Below are 21859 nucleotides of genomic sequence, written 5' to 3'. Positions count from 1 at the left end.
ATGGGATTCCCCTGAATCCACCAGCTCAGGTCCCATCCAACAATGAAAATCAGGAGGAAAGACCACCCCCAGTAGAAAGAGAGATTGTGATGGATGAAGGGAGACCTTAGACTGTATTACCAAATGGTCGACCAGCAGCCTCCGCCATAAGATATCCTCCATCGCTCTTTTGTCATCCATCACCTCATTGAGCTCAAATTACTCAAAACCGAGATCGAGGAAATATTTCCATACATGGGAGTGACTGGAGAAACTTTGCTCAGAGAAAAGTTACATATGTTACCCGATCTCGTGACATGGGGATTAGAGTCAGGGTCAGTAATCAACCTCATTGCTCACAACATCGAGTGGTAAGCTTTATTGAGAGAAGTTACTGGACGGAAAGTCTTCATGAGGAAAAATCAGAAAATGTTCATAACACTTTGTCTCGAAGACAGGAACCTGAGATCAACTTAATTCTAGTCATATTATCCGAAATAATAATCAACCTGACCTGCACGAGCTTCTTAACTGACACAGAAGGCAACATAGTCAAGACCGTGAGCTGAGTTATATTCAGCCAAGAGATGATCCTATTGGGAGACATGAAAATAAGAATGTCCCAAATAACCGAACTTATATTCGGAGGGAAAATAACCTGGATAACATGGAGCAAGGAGTGGGAGCTAAAAATTAGCTCCCCATTAACTTGGTAGTAAGGGATCCAACTCGAGAATGGCTCGAGTTCATAGAAGAACAGATGAGGCTCCTTCTAGTAGAAAAGAAGAAGGATAATGATGACTCCGATGAGGAGCTCGAGCCCTTTGCACCTCCATATCCCCCTGGGTTTAAGATGTCTCACATGGCGACATATGATGGGACCAATGATCTGTCCAATCATGTTGGAACATTCAATACTTTGATGCGAGCTCACAACGTGAGTATTGATCTTCGCTGTGTCTTGTTCCTAGCCACTTTAACTGGTGCTGCAAAGATATGGTTTGATAAATTTCAAAGACATTCAATCACGTCCTGGAGTCAATTGTCCTTAGATTGTTAGAAACAATTCCGGGCATCTAAAGAAAGGCGAGTATAGGTTGATTCCTTGGAAAATATAAAATAGCAGCCTGGGGAATCTCTCAAAACCTCATGAACAGATTCACGAATGTTGCAGCTCGAGCCAGAGATGTTGATATAGTGCCAAACTTATGGCTATGCGAGTTGGAATTACAATAGGAGGACAACTTTGGAAAGATCTCTAGAGGAAAAGAGTCAAGAACACATATGAGTTCTTACTCGAGTTGAGGAGTGGACAAACCTCGAAGAGGCATAATCAACAATGGTGGCTGCAAATAACCCCACCAGTCAACCTGCTGGAATGATCCCCAATACAACGATATCTACTTCACCAGTTGCTAATAATGGTCAGACAGGAAATAAAAAACAAAAAGGCAACAATGAAGGCGATCAGGTTGGAGCTAAAAAGAACAAAGTCGGAGAGAAATATGTCTTTATTTTTACCGTGTACACTGAATTAACGGATACATGGAAAAACATTTTCTTGGCCAACTCTACTCGCCTTCAGTGGAAAAAGCCTCAGCCTATGAGGAATCAACAAGCTAAACGGGTACCCGCCAAGTTTTTCCATTTTCATAAGAGAAATTGGTGAAAATGACATTTTTTAAGTGATTTTGCACTCTGGCCTACTTTTGATATTTTTTTGCAAAATGGCCTCTGTCTAAAATTCGACTAGTTTGTCTAAATTTTTCGACCAGTTATCTAAAATTTTCGATCGACTGTTTGAATTTTTCGACCACCTGTCTAAATTTTTGACTAGCTATCTAAATTATGAGAGACCATTTTGTAAAGAATTATTAAAACTAGGATAAAGTGCAAAATGACTTGAAAAAATAGGCCATTTTTCCAAAGGACCCTTTTCATAATGACATAGGCCATACTACTTGTAACGACCCAAATCCGCTAATAAGGCTTAAGGGCCTTGATTAGCGTGCCAGGAGGGCATGATGGGATTTATGTGTGATTTTAATGATTTAAATGCATGGTTATGATTTAAAGCATGTTATATGACTATTTTTTTATCTGAGATGCATGACTATGTATGTTAGTATGCATGTAGGCCCGGATCGTGTTAGAAGGGCATAATTGTAATTTTGGCCATGATTGGGCGTAACTGTATTGATATGTGTTGATTGTTGAGGCCACAGTGGTATGTGGATGTATCTGTGCTTTGTGACTCGAGGCGATCCCAGTGAGCAGGCTAGCGGAAAGTGTTGACAGGAATTTATACCCGGCTCGGGGCGAGCCTGGGGGTATGAGCAGGAATTCAGAGAAATAGATTGAGATTTATTTTGACGATGGGGGATAATTAATCGGTGATTTATCAGGTATTGGGAAGCAACGGGAAAATAATAGAGACACTTGAGGATTAGCGGGAATTGGGTAAATGACTAAAACGGCCCTATTTGGACAAAAGGATTTAGAATTTATAGGGAGGGCGTTTTGGTCATTTGGCTTTTGGAGATAGGTTTTTTTATAAGGCTTTATAGAGAGAGGGAATGCTGAAAGAAAAAGAAAAGAAAGAAAAGAGAGAAAACAGGGGGGGTTTTCTCAAGGAACGGTTTGTGCATTCTTGCACCGTTCCTCTCCGTTTTTCTTGGGGAAAAGCTTAGTGGAGAGCAAGGATAGGCTGAGCATCAAGGATCTTGGGTTAGACTTGAAGATTTGGCAAGAACACATCAATGTTTGAGGTAAGTTTTAGAGATTTTCGGTTTTAAGGGTTTTGATGGTTTGAGCTGTGTTTTGAGCTGGATTGATGGGAATCTCAGGGGATTTCTGGGCAAGCTTTGAGGGAAAGCAAGCTAAGGAGGCCTAGGGTTGAATCAAGGTCGAAATTTGCAGCAATGGTATGATTTCTAAGACTTTAACTTTGTGGTTTGCTTGAATTTCTGGTTTAGGGTTGTTCATGGTAGATTTTGAGATTTGAGTTGAATGTGATTGGGTTTTGAGTTCTTGAGATGTTTGGGATGAGTGTGAGATGTTTATAAGCTTGATTTTGGGCTTGGAAAAGTTTTGGACAAGTTTGGGATTGAATTGGTTGAAGGAAATCGCAGAAATGTGATTTTGGGTTTTCTGGGCTGCAACTAGCGCTACAGCGCTAGTCAGTGGGCGCTGTAGCGCTAGTCCCTGTTTCTGGGGGGGTGCATTCTGCTTGTAGCGCTACAGCGCCCTCTTTAGAGCGCTGTAGCGCTGCACTGTTCACAGAGGGGAATTTTTGAGTTTTGATGAGGGATTTTGACCTAGGGTTCGGGGCTTGATTCCGCCACTTTGTTTTGGGGATTTAGGACTTCCCGGGGGCTCGGGATTGGTCCCGAGGCTAGGTATTCGGACTTGGGGTTCGGTGTTGACTTTGACCTATGTTTGTGCCTAGGTGTGCGCTAAGGCTCGAGTGGGATCGTGCTCAAGGAGTCAGGTGATTTAAGCTATCGAATTGACAGGTAAGAAAACTATAACACCCGTAGGATAGGGCATGGGCCCATAGTGTGATTGCGGGGCACGACCCTATATTGCATGTTGCATGATGAGATGATTCCCGGGTATGGCCCTATATTTTGCATTACATGTTAGGGTGCAGATTTAAATATATTGGCATATATTTGAATGTTGCTTGATTTATGCTATATATGCTTGTAATGGAATGAACGGCAAGGGCCGAGTGCGGCGTAGGCCGGGTACGGCAGCGGAGCCGGAAGTAACACCTAGCACATGGGATGCTATAGTCAGGGTGGGACCCAAGGGATACATGAGTTATCCTCGCGGTGAGAACCGATACCCCAGGGCTTTGGTAAGGTTTCTGGGGCGGCATGGCCGTGTTTGCTTAGTCTAATGATTGACTTGTTTATTTGTGGATTATCTGTTATGATAAACTGTATACATTGCATATGTTATGTTCTGCATGAGTTTTCTTGCTGGGCTTCGGCTCACGGGTGCTCTGTGTTGCAGGTAAGGGCAATGACTGAGTCAACCAACCATGAGTACGGAGAGCGTGAAGCGGCGCGTACATGTTTGGCCTGCCCGACTGCTTTGGTTGGGGGTTTATTCGAAAATGGCTGTAATAATCTATGATTTTATGATTTCTCAACTGTAACCTTATTTCAAAAATGTAATTAGTTTTCAAACCTTATTTTGGGATCCCAAATGTTTAATAATAGAAGTTTTAATGAAACGACGCATTTTCAAAGATTACAGCCTTAACTTTTAATTAGTCACACTTTAGTTTCAAAACCTCGGTTAGCGAGTTCATTGCATACTGTTTTGTCTTAAAACTCACTTAGTAACGGCTCTAAGGAAGTAGGGCGTTACAGTAGTCTGCCAGAAGGTGTCATCATGGTTGACCCTTCTTCCCTCAGCATGTCATTCCCGGACTTCAAGGAGTACGGGAGCTTCCTGGAGCAGGAAGCGGTGTTTTGTTTTGCTCGGGGAAGGCCATCCACGTTTCTCGTGCATGGTCGTCCCTTTCAAACTTTTATTTTTCTTGTTCCTTGTTCCCTGCTGGCGGACTTGCTTGTGCTTTTATGTTGCTGATTGTCTTGTCTTCTGCTTATCTTCTTTCACATTGCTTGCTGGTTCGTTAACCTTGCTTCGTACGTTTCTTGCAGAATTTCCCGAAGCCAAGATGTTGGGGAGAGTTACCTTACTCATCAAGAAAGCCGCCACCAGCCAAGATCCGTCCAAGGGGAAAGGACGAAAAGCCGGAGCCGGTAGGGGAGGTAAAGCTACCACATCCAAGAAGACAGGTGGCGAGGCGCATGCGTCTTCGGCGGTGGAGAGATCTCCTGCCAAGGGGCCTTCCGAGTCCATGGCGAACTCGAGTAGTAGCAGCGACGGGGAAGGGCTTGTGTTCCCCGTGAAGATGACTGGGGTGAGCAAGCGTCCCGGAGGGGATGCTGAGGGCGCCGAGAAGAAACGCCTTAGACACTCTTCTCCCAGTCGAAGGCAACAATAACAGCAACGACAGCAACCACAACTACAACAATAGCAGCAACAAGAACAACAGAGACAATCACCAACGCCACAGCGGCAGCAACAACAACATCCAAACCAGCAGCAACAACAAAGGCAATTACTTCTGCTGCCGCAGCAGCAAAAGCAACAACAACAACAAAGGGAGTCACCTCCGCCACCGCAGCAGCAAAACCAGCAACAACAACAGACTGGGGCCTTAATACCCTGTCTGCCTCCTCCTCCAGCCCAAAGGGAGTCCACCCTTTCGGGGTCTCCTTCTTCTCAGCAAACAAACCTTCCTCTGCCTGGCCTGAAGTTCCACTTCCCGCAGAAACCAACCCGTTTCCCTGCTGCCCTCCTGGAGGGTGTAAGACGGGCCGATAATTTTTTGAAGAGGCGGTTGGAGGCTGAGAAGGCTGTTACTCAGGGAAGGGCAGACAACTTGTCTGCCGTGAAGAGAGCTGAGTTGGCCGAGGGGGTGAGGTCTCTTCACCCGGCTGGAGCGGTTTTGGATGGCCCAGCCTTGGAGAAGAGGCTGGTGCCTAGGCTCGGACGTGCATTGGCGCCGTTCGGGGCGGAGATGATGGAGGACATGGCCCTGAGCTTGTGCGAGCTCAATTATGAGAAATGGGCCATCAGTAGCAGTAAGGATCCGCTGTTGCTGACACATGCCGTGAAGCAATAATTGTCCGGGGTAAGCCGTCAGTTAAGCTTTGGGATCATCTGTCTTAGCAAATTTGGTTCTGCTTAACTCATTCTGTTGTCTTTCCATGCAGGCCTCTCTGATCGCGGAACGCTCGTTCCGGGAGGTGGGTGCAGTTCTGGTTCAGCTGGAGGAGAGCCAGGTGGCTCGCCAGGTCTTGGAGGCGGAGAAGCAGAAACTGACCCAACAGGTTGAGAGCACAAGGGGGGAGGCTTCGGAGAAGATTGACCAGGCCCGGCGCACGGCTGAGGAAGAGGCGGAGAAGAAATATCTTGCCAAATACCGGGAGTACCGGGCCAGCGCAGAGACTGAGTTCAAACAGCGGTCGGATGACTTGAAGGCCGAAAACTCCAAGCTCCGGGAAGAGCTATCCCAAACCAGGGTGGAGAAGGATACCTTGGAAGCCCGCTTGCAATCGAAAAATGATCTCCTCCTTAAGCGGCAAGAGGAATATGCCACTCTTCAGAACAAGCTGCACGAGGAGGAGCAATTTCATAAGAGGAGTAGGGATCTCGTGTCTATGCTGGAGTTGGGGCTCGCCGAGAAGGATAAAGAGATCGGAGCCTTGCAATTCACCGCCAGGGGGCATGTGACCGAGAAGCAATCCGTGCTGAACCAGAATAAGATGCAGCGCAAGGAGATTGATTCTCTTAAGGGAGAGCGGGATGCATCCAAGACCGAGGTGGAAAAACTGAAAGATCAATTAGCTATCGCGGAGGCAAAGCTGGCAACTTCCGAGGCGGAGCGTTTGAAGGAGAAGGAGGATACCGAGGTGGTACTGAACAGGACGATTAATATATCGCACGTGGTCCTCATGCATCAACTCTGGAAAATGAACCCGGAGGTACTAGGCTATCTGGGAGAGGATGCCGACGCCATGAGGGAGAAGCTACAGGTGTGGGATCAAGGCCCGGAGGTGTACGTCCAAACTTACAACATTGACGAACCTGCTGGAGCCCCTGAGGCAGGAGATCCCGGAGAGGCGGGGACCTCTGAACCTGCCCGTGATGACGTTCCGCCTTCCAATGAGCCGACTCCGCCAGCCCCAGTTGAAACCGCCGACCTCGAGGCCTTGGATGCGGACACTGCTGCCACCCCCAATGCTTGAAGGGGCCTTATCTTTAATTATTTTTCATTTGAGTTTTTCTTTGGGGCGAAGCTCTTTGTACTCTTTTCTCATTGGAGACATATTTGCCATAATTATAGCATTCTCCTTTCTTTTCTGCCGAGTTCTTTATTTATCTTTGCGTTTAGGGTAGACTTTTATACGGTAGAAACTGCTGTAGGGGCGCATGAGGTTTTGGTTCCAACGGCCAGAACCTATGCACTTCCAACTTGAAGCTCTAACGGCTGATGTCTTTTCCCACGTAGTTTCTAGGTTACGAAGGTTTCCTGGTTCCAACGGCCAGACTCCTTTCACCGTATTTTAGCTTTCCTAAGGCAAATAGCCAATCCCGGGACTTGTAGTCATACTGTTCGCTGGGATTGCTAAGGTGAGCCGTTCCATGGCTCGGAACGGGAGTTATTTTGGTGAGTGTCGCTAGACTTAAGGTTAGATCTTTGCGAAGCAAAACTAACTGTCGTTGCGAACCTCATGGTGGCTGACTTCAGGGACCTGGCATGGAGCCCTACGAGGCAAGGCTCGTTGCTGTCGGGGAAATTGCCACGCCCACCAGGTGTGATCCCGGAGCAGGGGCTTTGCGAAGCAAGGCCTGCTGTGAGTGGGGGATCGACCATGTCTGCTCCTGGAGCTAAAACTTGCAGTGGTCGAGGAGCTCGCCATGCATTATTTTGTGAGATCCGGAGCTGAAGCCTGCGAAGCAAGGCTTACAACGGTCGCGGATCTTGCCATCTTTCGCCTTGCGGGACCCAGAGCTGGAGCTTGCGAAGCAAAGCTCTACAGCAGTCGCGGAGTATTCTGCAAAGGACTTGTCAGAGAGTTGGGGGTGTTTCGGCGTAGCTCTCTGAATGTGCCCCAACCCCCAGTCCTGTTCATCGCTGGGCTACAGGAGATAATTTTCATGATGCATAATGGCAGGCATTTCAATGGCAATTTTCACAAAAACACATAATGCGCACATGACACGCGATGCAAGTATGTTTATGGCAAAAACACATAATGCGCACATGACACGTAATGCAAGTATGTTTATGGCAAAAGCACATAATGCGCACATGACACGTAATGCAAGTATGTTTATGGCAATAACAAATTAACCTAAGCTTAACAATTTAAAAAATGCTAGCATACGAGTGGTGTTCTGCGTATATTTTGTTCAAGGGGCGTATGGCTATGCCTTAGCCATGTATACCCCCCCCAAGTGAGCGTGGGGTCCGGACGTCTCCGGACCGCGTGGTCACTGAAACGCAGCCTTGAACACAGGGATAAAAAATGCAGTAAAAGCGGAGTGAACCTCTCCGTGTTTCATTAAATTAGCCTGAGGCATGTGTTTTACAGCGGGGAGGATTATCTCCACATTTTACACTTTTGCTACGTCCACCAAGGACTTTCGACTAGATAGTCCGGGGCCTACTGATAGTAACGGCGGAGGTGCTCCGCGTTCCAGGCGCGCGGGACTTTAGATCCGTCGAGTCTCTTTAAGTGATACGTCCCATGGCCCACTTTTTCTTGGACTTCATAGGGGCCTTCCCAGTTGGGTCCGAGGACTCCCACTCCCGGATCCTGCGTAGCAGGAAATACTCTCCGTAGGACAAGATCCCCAACTTCGAATGTACGGCTCTTGACTCTTGTGTTAAAGTGTCGGGCTATCTTGCCTTGGTACATTTTTAGTTGGACCTGCGACTGCTCCCGGAGCTCTTCGATCATGTCCAGGGACTCCTGGAGAAGGGCGTGGTTCCGGGTAGGGTCGTAGGTATCCTGCCTGTGAGAGGGGATCATAGTTTCTACTGGGATGACGGCCTCGCAACCGAAGGTCATGGAATAAGGCGTGTGCCCCGTTGAAGTTCTCTCTGTTGTGCGATAGGCCCAAAGTACTCGCGGAAGTTCTTCCGGCCAGTGAGCCTTGCAGGCTTGGAGTTTTTTCTTCAACGTGGTCTTTAAGATTTTGTTTACTGCCTCCACTTGCCCATTAGCTTGGGGTCTGGCAACTGCGGAAAAGCTTTTGATAATTCCATGCGAAGCACAGAAGTTCGTGAAATGTTCACTATCAAATTGCTTCCCGTTGTCGGACACAATTTTTCGTGGAAGCCCAAAACGACACACTATATTCCTGATGACAAAGTCCAGTTCCTTCTTAGACGTGACCGTGTTCATAGGTTCAGCTTCAACCCATTTGGTGAAGTAGTCTACCGTGACTATGGCATACTTCACTCCGCCTCTTCCAGTTGGAAGGGAACCTACTAGGTCATTGCCCCAGACGGCGAACGGCCAGGGGCTGGTCATTAAGGTAATTTCTGTAGAAGGCGCTCGCGGAACCTTGGCGTACCTCTGGCATTGCTCACATTTTCTGACATAATCCACACAATCCTTCTTCATGGTGGGCCAGAAGTATCCTTGTCGAAGGATCTTTTTGGAGAGGCTCAGCCCGGAGGTATGGTCGCCACAGAAGCCTCCGTGAACCTCATGGATGATGGCGCTGAATTCAGTTCCGGCAACACACCTAAGGAAGGGTATGGACAACCCCCTGCGGTAAAGCTTTCCATCCATAACCACGTATCGGGGAGCTTGATACTGGAGCTTTCTTGCGTCAGCTTTATCAGTGGGGAGCTCTCCGGTGGTGAGAAATCTGAGGATGGGTCCTATCCAGGAATGGGAATGGTCGATGATGGAATTTACCCTCTGTGTCTCGGTACTAGGTGCTTCTAAGTGCCCGATGGGCACTAGGCCATATTGTTCAATCTCCGGGTCTGTTGCAAGCTTGGCCAGCGTGTCCGCGAGTGAGTTCTGGTCCCGGGGGACCTGGCGGATTTGGTAGCCTTTGAAATGCTGCAGGAGGCCGCGGGAGAGAGACACGTAGGCAGCCATCTTTTCGCCTTTCGTCTGGTATTCCCCGGATATTTGGTTTACCACAAGTAGGGAGTCGCTGTATACCTCGATTTTTTGGGCTTCGACTTCTCTGGCCAGTTGTAATCCAGCCAACATGGCTTCGTGTTCTGCCTCGTTGTTGGACGCTGGGAATGCGAAACGGATGGCGCTCTGGAGCTGATGTCCTTGGGGAGATATTAGGATGACCCCTGCTCCAGCTCCTTTTTCATTTGAGGCTCCGTCTACGTAGACCTTCCATGCGGGAAGTTCCGGGACAAGATCTTCCGGGAGGTCATTCATTCCTGAGCATTCCACAATAAAGTCTGCGAGAGCTTGTCCTTTTATGGAAACACGTGGCTGGTAGTGGATGTCAAATTGGCTCAGTTCCATGGCCCATTTAAGCAATCTGCCAGAAGACTCGGGCTTCTGCAAGACTTGTCGGAGAGGGTGGTTTGTGAGTACTTTGATGGTGTGCGCCTGGAAATATGGCCTTAGCTTCCGCGAAGCAATTAGCAAGCAGAGGGAGAGTTTTTCGATCATTGAATATCTGGACTCGGCGTCCAGTAACCTCTTGCTTACGTAATACACAGGGAGCTGGATACGGCCATCTTCCCGGACGAGAGCGGCACTCACTGCGTGCTCTGTCACAGCTAAGTATAAGAACAACGCCTCTCCTTCGACAGGTTTGGACAGAATGGGAGCTCGGGTTAAATGTTCCTTGAGGTGTTGGAACGCTGCTTCGCATTCGGGGGTCCACTCGAACTTCTTGTTTCCTCGCAACACATTGAAGAAGGGGATACACTTGTCAGTGGCCTTGGATACGAAGCGGCTGAGAGCAGCTATCCTTCCGGTAACGCTTTGGACGTCCTTATGCTTTCGGGGAGAAGGCATATCCATGAATGCTTTAATTTTCTCAGGGTTGGCCTCCACTCCGCGGGAGCTGACAATGAAACCGAGGAACTTCCCAGACGAGACCCCGAAAGTACATTTCTTCGGATTCAGTTTCATTCCGTACTTTCGGATCACGGCGAAAGCTTCCTCAAGGTCGTCACTGTGGTCCCCGGAGGTCTTGGATTTTACCAACATGTCATCCACGTACACCTCCATGTTCCTCCCCAGTTGGTCCTTGAACATCCTGTTTACTAGACGCTGGTACGTCGCCCCAGCATTCTTCAAACCGAAAGGCATGACCACGTAACAGTAAACACCCTTGTCCGTGAGGAAGCTGGTGTGTTCCTGGTCCGCGACATGCATCTTGATCTGGTTGTATCCAGAGTACGCATCCATGAAGGATAAGAGTTCATACCCGGAAGTAGCGTCTACCATCTGATCGATTCGCGGAAGAGGGAAACAATCTTTCAGGCAGGCTTTGTTTAGGTTCGTGAAGTCAATGCACATTCTCCAGGACCCATCGAGTTTCGGGACCAGAACTGGGTTGGCCAACCACACGGGATAGTGTGACTCCTGGAGAAAACCTATGGACATCAGCTTGTCCACTTCAGCTTTGACGGCTTCGGCCCTCACTGGGTCTAACGGCCTCCTCTTTTGGCGAACTGGAGTTGCAGATGGGTCTATGTTGAGTGCGTGGCACGCAACATTAGGATTAATCCCCGTCATATCAGCGTGGCACCATGCCAGGATATCCTGATTATTCTTCACAGTGGCCACGATCTTATCTCGAATGGCCGACGGCAGGTTTTTCCCCACCTAAATGACTTTGGTGGGATCTCCCGGGTTGAGGATCACCTCTTCGACTTCCTCCATCGGCTCTATCGCTTTCTCGATTCCCACTCTTGGGTCGAGTTCGTCAAAGTATGCCTCTTGAGCACCCCCAGTTTCTGGTAATTCTTCCGCCAAAGGAATGGCAGCAACCGTCTCCTGGACCGTGTAGACGGATCGGACGGAGACGTTATAACAGCTTCGTGCACTTCATTGGTCTCCTCGGAGGGTGCCGATTCGCCCATCGTCGCATGGAAACTTCAAGCATAAGTGGCGTATCGAGGTTATGGCCCCACAATCTATTAGGACCGGTCGGCCTAGGATGGCATTATACGCCGTGGGGCAGTCGACCACCACGAATGTGCTGTGCTTGAAGGCACAAGCGTCGCTTTCTCCTCTGAGGGTGACTGGAAGTTGAATTTTGCCTAATGGCATGAGTGCATCCCCATTGAACCCTTGAAGCTGGATGGGGCATGGGGTCAGGTCTGTCTCGGTTAATCCGATCGCGTGGAAGGCCGCTTTGAAGAGGATGTTTATGGAGCTTCCGTTATCGACCAAGATCCGTGAGACTTTCTTATTGGCAATCTGGGCTACCACCACGAGGGGATCGTTGTGGGGGAAGTGCACATGTCGGGCGTCGTCCTCCGTGAAGGTGATGGTAAGGTCCATCATTCGGGGACGTTGAGCAGGTGATTGAACCAAGGCGCACATCTCCCCGGTGTGTTCTAACTCCCTCAAGTACCTTTTCTGGGAGTTGCGGGTGCTTCCGGCAAGGTGCGGTCCTCCGGAAATGGTGGCTACGTGTCCGTCAACGGGTGGCGGAGCAAGGCCGGGCGGATATGGGTTGCCAGGTCCTGGAGCCAACAAGGCAATGGGTGCCGGAGCGGTTGGAGCAGGAAGCGCTGGGAACTGAGACCCGGGAGCTTGGGGGTGACCGGCTCCAGGAGCGCTAGCGGTCCCCCTTTGTCCCGGAGAATATGCAGCTCCGTGAACTACTCTCTGTCCGGGATAGATTATGGGTATCCTCACCCACTGACCGAGGTGTCCCGCTCTTGCCAGGGACTCGATCTCATCCTTCAGCTGAAGGCACTCGTTCGTGGTGTGCCCCACGTCTCCGTGGAATTCACACCTCTTATTGGAGTCTCGCGGACGCCTTCCTCCGTGAGACACTTTCGGGGGCTTCCTGTAGTTGACCATATTACAGGTCGCCCGATAGACATTCTCTCGCGAGTCTATCAAACTGGTATACTCCGTGAACTTGGGCTCATAGTCCTTCCGGGGTTTCTTTGAATGGTCTCCCCGGTTGGAGTTTCTTCCGCTTCGTTTACTCCGCGATTGGCTCAAATTTCGTTCTGGGCCTTCCGCTTGCGGCTGCGGCAGGCCAGGAGCGATACTACATCCGGTTTGTACAGCTCCGTACCCAGAGAAATGGGTTTGACTCGGCATCTGAGCAGACGCGGAAGGCCCATACACACTTGGAGTGAATTGGGCTCCTGGAAGCGTGAGGGCTGGTGCGGGAGCTTGCGAAGCAAAGCTCGGCGCAGTCACGGAAGGCGTCGGAGCTGGGGGAACTCCAAAGGCCTGCTGGTAGGCATCCTCAAGGTTGATGATTCCCTGAGCTTTTGACATGAATTCGGACATCGTTTCTGCCCGTCTCCTTTGCATTTCCCCCCATAGCAGGGAGCCGACAGTAAGGCCCGATTGAAGGGCAATCAGCTTCATGTCATCGCTGACCTTGGTCTTTGCAGCAGCTTCCATCATTCTCTAAATGAAAGCTTTGAGGTTCTCATTGGGTAGCTGCTTGATGTTGGTTAAGGAACCAACTTCCATGTCGTGGTCTCGGACAGCAATGAACTGCCTTCTGAACGCGGACTGTAGCTCCTTCCAACTGTGGATGGATCCGGGAGCTAATCTTTTCCACCAGTCCTCCGCGGACTTGGTAAGGGTGAGTGAGAAGCACATGCATTTGGCATCTTCACTGACGCGCGCCACTTGCATCATTTTGTTGTATTTAGCTAGATGGGTGCGCGGGTCTGTCCTCCCGTCATATAATTCTATGTGGGGAATTTTGAAGTTATCCGGGAGGGATGTCTCCGCAATCCTCCGAATACATGGTTCCGGGTCCTCCTCCTCGGAGTCTGACAGGGCCCCGCTTTGCTTCCGGACCAGCTTGGTCAAGGCAGCGATCTGTTCCTCGAGCCTCTTTGTATCACTCTCCGGGAGGTCATGTCCCCGGACCTTGTCATTAAGATGATTTCGCAGGTCATCTCCGCGAGGCCGGGCCTTTTCTCCTTTGGCCTTTTCATACTTGGCCTCCAACCTTCTTCTTAGATCCACCGTGGACCAGCTATCTTCGGAGTGCGTTTCCGCAGCCCGACCGTCCTGGTTGACGGAATCACTGGGGCGGTTGTTCCTTCCCCTAGGCCTGGGTGCCTTAGCACCGGGCCCTTTAGGCACAGAGTGCCCCCTTGGGGCTGAAGGACGTCTGGGCTTAGAAGTGCCAGAGACCTTCTGCGCGCGGGGGGGGGGGGGGGGGGCAGTCGGCCTGGTGATCCACGCCTTTAGGAGGTGCAGGGGCGTTAGTGCGTGCAGGCTCCCCAACCTTTTCTTTGCCCTTGTTAGGGGTGGTTTTGGATGGTCCAGTGGCGGTTGGATCCGGTATGGTGGCATTAGCACCACCTGGAACAAAGGCATCCTCGTCCGAGTCGCCTAGGTCTCCGAACTTGCTCTGGAGGCGCTCCATCATGCGCTGCATTTTTTCGGAGACGCGCTCCTGCTCAGCAAGCTTGGCCTTAGTGACCACCAGTTCTTCGGCTACTTGGACCAGTTCTGGATCCTTCTCGTAGTAGTAGCCGTCTTTGTAGTAACCGTCTCGGACATACTCTTCCTCGCTTTCTAGGTATGTCGTATCTTCAGTGCTGACCCGATCCTGGCGGGATGTCGGGTCTTCACCGTGGTGGTCCAAGGGTTCGTTTTGTACCACATCTTCCATCATAGTATCGGGGTCGACCCTAGCACTTTTGTCAACCGCAGATTTTCTCGTAGTCACCATCTTTTCAATACACAGAAAAAGAGCTCACTAACAACTTCCTACAGCTCTCAATGAAAGCACCAAAATGTTTACCGAGGTTTTCGGAAACGAATACGAACGGAATAATAAAAAGACAAGAGCTATAGAAATGCAGAAATGTAAATAAACAAACAGTGTTTTTACGTGGTTCAGGCGTTAACGAGCCCTAGTCCACGAGTCGATGTTATTATACTTGTAGAGAATAACAGTCAAACAGCTGGTGTATAAGGAACTCACAACCTTACAGTGTTTCTCTCGGGTTCTCTTGGAGAAGATGAAGCTAGAGCGATTTTAGTAGAGTTCTTGCTATGTGATTTGTTGGCCGTCCTCCCTATTGTAAAATGAGGGGGTCTTTATAGCTAGGGCTTTGGATTAGGGTTTTTCTCTACTCACATGAGTCTTAATTACACCAGCCATAAATAGGGGATACAATTACCGTAGTCACCTGGCTACCAGGCTCTATGTGGGTATATTTACGTGAAAGTATGGGGAATGCACAAAGGCAGCCGTCTTTTCCAAGTTGTTAGCGGAACAGTAGGCGAAATAGTACTTTTAGGCGTGCTGGGATGTGTGCGGCTTTGACCTGTCGGGCGTGTCAGGCGGGATTCTGTGTCAGGCGGATATCATTCCAACTATGCCTCCTCCATGACTCGACCCCCTGGTCTTGTTCCATGCGAGGCACGGAACTGTTTCCGCGAAGACCACTTGAAGAGCTTCTCCTGGAAGGAGCTTCCCCGAAGGATACCCCTTCGGGAGCGGACACTAAACGGGAGAGGCGAAGCCTTTCTGTCCATCCGCGAGCTCTGGTCACCTACCGTGAAAGACACTGATAATTCTGCTTCCCCGAGGATATTCATCTAAACGCTATCCGGAAATCTGGATAACACTTGTTTATTTTGATTATTTACGATTTATATGAGACCTAATCTCTCTTTTTTATTTATAATTCTCAGTCGACGAAAAAATACGTCAACATAAACAAAGTTGTATTTACTGGAAAGCCAAATTTGCATAGTTCAATTTCATAGAAAACAGAGGAAGATCACCAAATTTGCTCACCGAATTGCATTCGAGTACTTCTAGTTTTGCACTGTTGTTTGTTTGTTAGTTTGTTATTTCATATCTTTAGATATGGTCATTTAACGTGGGAATGGAAGAAGGGTATTGGTAGCTATTTGCATCCCTTGATCTTTGCTTTGTTTTACAAAGTTCAGGCCTTGCTAGGATTGAATACTCCTTTCTTCACGGTAAATGATGTCTTCTATACACTTGTCCGGTCATGTTCTTAGCTATCATATTCAGGCTAAGCTTAATTATATTTTTGTCAAAGAAAGTAATTAGAAATTCATATTTCATTTGGAGATGTTTCATGACGATGAATTGATGAAATTGGATTGTTTCTTGAATTATTTTTCACATTGGAAAGCTTTTACTGAGCTTCAAATTCAGGAATTATAGTGTGTGATTTATGATAGTTTAAAGGCTTCAAGATTTCTGCAATAAATGTTTTCTACCATTGGTGATTTGATTAAAAATATTTGTATTTAGTTTTTTATTATTTAAAATATTTTTAAATTAATTATTTTATTCTAATTAAATTTTAAATAAAAATATAATTTTTTTTCTTTAAACTTTTATGTTAAAAATTTGATTGAGTTAAATAAAGAGATGTACTTTTTTTTTTTGATAAGCTGAAGAAAGAGATGTAATTGACCATTAAATAAACACAAGGATTTAATTGCTAAAAGGAAAAACTCAGAGACTGAAGTGATAATTCATGCATAGCTCATAGAGCAATAATGTTAAAAGTCCAACATTCAAATACATTTACTCACGATATATTAATAAAAAAATTAAATATTATTAGCCAAATTTTCAATCAAATCAATTAAATTATCTAAAATTAAAACTCCTAAAATCAAAATATAGACTCAAAAAAATTGTTTCAACCCTTCCTCATCCTCTAGATATATGCTATGGTGTGAATATAATTTAGTCATGTTAGATTGTATTTGGGGGACATTGCCCAATTACTGCTATGTTGCTGATATGGTAGGTGTGATTTGGCAACATAATAATCAAAATGGCAGGGGTCCCATTTCCACGGACCCAAACGACGTGCCTCCCTCCTAATGTAACAATATAAATATACAACTAAATAAAATTTGGTCTATTCGATGCAAATTGAAGTATAAAGATCTTAAAAGAAATCATAGAAAAGCGACCTCTATATTTCTTGATTTCTACTCTTCTTCTCGTTTTTTTTTTCTCTTACATGGATGGAACATTGTCACAACATTTATTTTTTAATAGTTTCCTACATGGTCTCCACGTCTCTTTTTTCATTGCTTTCTTAAATTCAGCTCATAAATGTAACTGACCATCTGAGCTGTGTTTCTTACTTCCCCTTTGTTGTTAATTTTTTGGGTGTGTGAGCTTTTAAATGAAAGTCAAAACACATAAAGACAAGTCACGTTGTTTCAATTATCCCCCATGTTTCAAGCCTCACTCCCACCCTTCTCTCATTTTTCCTCTTCAAAATTAAAAAAAAAAAAATCTTCGAAAACTGAGCTTTGCTTTCTTTTCTTCTTTTCCTGCATATTTCTTTTCACCTTTCATTAGGATCCAACAATTGAAAGACTGTTTCCAGCTCATGAAGAGAAGAAGTGTGTCAAAAATGGGAATTCAATTGTTCTTTTTAATGTTTGACCTCAATCTTTCCACTTTATTGATTCTTCAACTGTATGCGCACTGAGTATATTTATGTATAAACCAAAACTACTACAAGGAAATGGAGTTTAAGAAAGAGAAGTTTGTCAGGTGAACTCCTTTACTTCAACATCGTTTTCATGATCTTCATTTTCCTTTTACAATATGCTTAAGTGGGATTTTCATTTTCTCCAATTGTAGATTTTACCATGAAGAAAACAATAAGGATAGTAACTTAGAGAAGCCGTTACCAGTGTACAAAGTTGCAGCAGAACCTTTGTTTGAACCAGGAGGAGGTAGAATAAATAGTAGCAGTAGCAGTAGTGTCATTCCTTCAGGGAACAGAATTAATATTCACAAATTTGGAAGCTTTAAAGTTTTCCCGGAAAATGAAAATCCATGGAGGAAGCGGATTCTTGACCCTGCAAGTGATATTTTCCTGCAATGGAACAGAGTTTTTCTCTTCTTTTGCTTGGTAGCGCTTTTCATTGATCCACTCTTCTTCTACCTTCCCACGGTTCTAATTCATGGTAACTCTTCATGTATGGCTACTGATTTGAATTTAGGAATCGTTCTTACCTTTTTTCGCACACTAGCCAATATGCTCTACTTGCTGCAAATGATCTTGAAGTTTAGGACAGCCTATGTTTCTCCAAGTTCAAGAGTTTTTGGGAAAGGTGAACTTGTTATGGATCCAAAGATGATTGCAAGGAGGTATTTGAAACTGGATTTCTTTATAGATCTCATAGCTGCCCTACCTCTTCCTCAGGTACCTTTATCTTTATTATTTCAAACAGTTCATTTACCTCTGAATTATGTAATTCATGGGCAAAAGCTTGCCCTTATGTTTTCTTCATGTGGCTTTTGAAAAGGTTTTGTCTTCCAATGATTTTGGGCATGTTTAGGGAACTATGTTAACACAGTGCAGATTGTCTTTGAATAAATTGCTTGAAATTGTTTTCACACTATCATTTTAGTAGTACAGAAGTGGTAACTGCCTAACTGGTAATAGCAGGACCTTTTATTTTGTTTTGGCAGATTGTGATATGGTTTATCATACCAGCAAGCAGAAGCTCCCATTCTGATCATACCAACAACGCCGTTGTATTGATTGTTCTCCTCCAATATGTTCCCAGATTGTATCTGATATTTCCACTAAGTTCTCAGATTATCAAAACCACTGGCGTTGTCACAAAGACAGCTTGGGCAGGGGCTGCATACAATCTCCTTCTCTATATGCTAGCTAGTCATGTAACTTCTTTTCTTTAAATTTAAACTCGTTTCTCTTCTTGGTTGATGTATATATTTTGTACAACAGGGGATATGTTTTTGATTGATTCAATCAAATTTCTGTTGTTGTAGATCTTAGGGGCATCATGGTATTTGTTGTCGTTTGAAAGGTATGCAATGTGCTGGAAATCATTATGCCAAAAGGAAATCGTCCCAGTTAGATGCCTTCTCAAGTACTTGGATTGTGATGCTTTGGACGATGATAATCGCCAGAATTGGATGAACAGTACTATGGTTTTCAACACCTGCGACCCTGAAACAGATACTTTCAATTATGGAATATTTGGAAATGCTGTGACCAATAACGTTCTGTCCTCACAGTTTCTTGAAAAGTATTTCTATTGTCTTTGGTGGGGTTTACAGAACTTGAGGTATGCTCATGTATATGGCACTATATCATTTATTTGATAGTCAAATTCATGCAACTTAGAATAATAATAATAATAATAATAAAAGTGCACCAAAATTACAAACCAAAACATTAGACTAACGGACTTGACAATTTCATTAATCCAGATGCGGTACCTAATGTTTTTTTAAAAAAAATTGCCATGTGAATTGGTGTAATGTTTTGGTTTGGTGCACATATCATTATTCATAATAATAATATTGAGTAGGTTTTGATACTGCAATTGAAAAATTCAAATCAAGCCTTTTACTTGGGATTGAGGCTTGAGCTCTATTTAGTTTCAGATTTAAGCTCCTCAGATGGTTGATATCCGTATTTGATAATCCTTGGACAATGTGATGCAGCGCTTCAAAGGTTTGTTCATTTGAAAATTTTGATAAATTTCTTTCACTTTAAAACTTTTCAGTTCCTATGGCCAAAGTCTTAGCACAAGCACATTTGTCGGGGAGACTTGTTTTGCCATTCTTATTGCCATCTTGGGTTTGGTTCTGTTTGCGCACTTGATCGGAAACATGCAGGTATGCACCCCAAAGACTCGAATTTTCAACCTCTATGGCTTCCTTTCCTTGAAGGCTTGAATGTCTAAGTTCTTTTCGGTCTGAATATCTCTCAAACTGAAGTACCGAACCTTCTTCCGTTGCTAAAGTGAAACATCAGTAAACTAGCGTGATTCTTTTATAAGAGGCCATATATCTAGTCATCTTTTGAAGATTTGTTGTGCTTTGTGCAGACTTATTTGCAATCGATCACAGTGAGGCTTGAAGAATGGAGGCTAAAGCGAAGAGATACTGAAGAGTGGATGAAACATCGTCAACTCCCTAAAAGTCTTCAAAAACGTGTTAGGAAATTCGTTCAGTATAAGTGGCTGGCAACTCGGGGAGTAGATGAAGAATCAATCTTGAATGGCCTACCTACAGATCTCCGTCGAGATATCCAACGCCATCTTTGCTTGGACCTGGTTCGACGTGTAAGTTCCTTCCTCTGGTTGTCCACTTCCCCATTAACGTACATGCATTTTTTCAACTGTTCTGTTCTTGAAGCTAATTGATATGAAAAACATCCATTTAAAGTAAAAGTAAAGTTTCTCACACATAGAGTACCAGCTTCAGGTACCCTTTTTCGCCCAGATGGACGATCAGCTACTAGATGCCATATGCGAGCGCCTGGTCTCCTGCTTAAGCACTCAAGGAACTTACATAGTACGTGAAGGTGACCCAGTTACAGAAATGCTCTTCATTATTCGAGGAAAGCTTGAAAGCTCAACTACAAATGGTGGTCGAACCGGTTTCTTTAACTCAATCACCTTAAGCCCCGGAGACTTCTGCGGCGAAGAGCTACTTGCCTGGGCATTGCTTCCAAAATCTACACTTAACTTGCCTTCTTCAACAAGGACAGTAAGAGCTCTAGACGAAGTGGAGGCCTTCGCTCTTCGGGCCGAAAACCTCAAGTTCGTTGCCAACCAGTTCAGAAGGCTCCACAGCAAGAAGCTTCAACACACCTTCCGTTTCTACTCCTACCATTGGCGAACATGGGCGGCTTGCTTCATTCAGGCTGCGTGGCGGCGCTACAAGAAGCGCAAGCTGGCTCATAACCTCAGCATGGCGGAGTCCTTCTCGTTGCGTCATTTTAGCGAACAATTGGTTGGCGAGGACAATGAAGAATATAAAGACGAAGGAGAAGGGAGTGGCACTGGATATTCTCCGAGTTCGAACTCGCAGGCAAAACCCCATTTGGGAGTTACGATTCTGGCTTCCAGATTCGCGGCGAGCACGAGAAGAGGAGCCCAGAAAGTCAAGGAAGATGTTGAGATGCCCAAGTTTCAGAAGCCTGAAGAGCCAGACTTTTCAGAACTCGAGCCGGAATATGAATAGTTATTTCCACAAAAAGAAAAAGACTAGTAAAAAAAAAAAAATCTTATTTGTAAATTAAGCCCTAAATGTGTAGAATTATCGAAAATGGTAGGGTATGGAGGAATATCCTTTTTCTCTTACAAATTGCAATAAATAAAATGATTGCAAAAAGCTCACATTTTATTATGATTTAAACTTCCTCAACAAAATATGTCATAATTAGTATCAAACAAATTATACGGAATTACCCCAAATACCTTAGAGAAATTTTATTGTTTTATGCTGATAATACATACTAACTAAAAAATATGATAAAATTATATGACATCCTGAAAATAACTTTTTTTACTATAATACCCCTCTCATTAACTCTTTTATTTCTCTCTCAACCTGTCACTCAGACTCTCCATTCCTCTCTCTCTACTATAGTGACACCACCACCACCATCACTACCATTGAAGCTCTTTTTTTTCACTCAAAAATTGTTTCTCACTATCATTTATCCTTCGGATCTCTACCCATGACCATCATTTGGATTGTAGCACCATTGAAGCACCTACCCCCATTAACACCACCATTGAAGTACCAATTGAAGGACTCGTCAAAATTGTGTGTTCTATATATAAATTTTAAGATTTGACATGATCTAATATTGTAGATCTAGAAAAAAAATACCAAAATTAAAAAAAAATCATCTGAAATAGACATTTGAGTGAAAAGATATGAACCTCCAAAGTTTTCGTCAAATTTAAGCGCAAAGCATCGAAATTGCATCGAAAATCATCATTTTGGCAAAAAATTAAGTTTTCATGATTGTATCGCAAGAACATCGAAACAACATTGATTTTGTATCGAAAAAACATCGTTTTGGCCAAAAATCAAGTTTTCATGATTGCATCGCAAGAGCATCGAAACAACATCGATTTTGTATTGAAAAAGTATCGATTTTGCATCGAAAAAAGCATCGTTTTGGAAAAAAAAAAACTTTTCATGATTGCAACGATGCAAAATCGATGCTCTTGCAATGCAATCATGAAAACTTGACTTTTGGTCAAAACGATGCTTTTTCGATACAAAATCGATGCTCTTGCGATGCAATCACGAAAACTTGATTTTTGGCCAA

General features: G+C 45.3%; 1 protein-coding gene across 2 annotated transcripts; it reads left to right on the top strand.

Moving 5' to 3' along the window:
- The first annotated feature begins 16773 nt into the window (after positions 1–16773).
- LOC133804199 (probable cyclic nucleotide-gated ion channel 14) lies at positions 16774–20823 on the top strand. Of its 2 annotated transcripts, none has more exons than XM_062242360.1 (7): positions 16774–17298; positions 17389–17956; positions 18226–18438; positions 18550–18848; positions 19293–19404; positions 19617–19853; positions 19996–20823. In XM_062242360.1, the coding sequence occupies exons 1-7, from the start codon at positions 17270–17272 to the stop codon at positions 20755–20757; spliced, it is 2220 nt and encodes a 739-aa protein (XP_062098344.1). In that variant the 5' UTR covers positions 16774–17269; the 3' UTR covers positions 20758–20823. The 2 variants fall into 2 exon arrangements, with proteins under 2 accessions (XP_062098344.1, XP_062098343.1); XM_062242359.1 differs by having other exon boundaries at positions 19990–20823.
- The last annotated feature ends 1036 nt before the right edge of the window (positions 20824–21859 follow it).

The sequence above is a fragment of the Humulus lupulus genome, chromosome X (genome assembly GCF_963169125.1).
Source record: "Humulus lupulus chromosome X, drHumLupu1.1, whole genome shotgun sequence".
Taxonomy (NCBI): Eukaryota; Viridiplantae; Streptophyta; class Magnoliopsida; order Rosales; family Cannabaceae; genus Humulus; species Humulus lupulus.
Note: the sequence above shows the minus strand (reverse complement) of the source record. Positions and strands in the feature narration are given on the sequence as shown.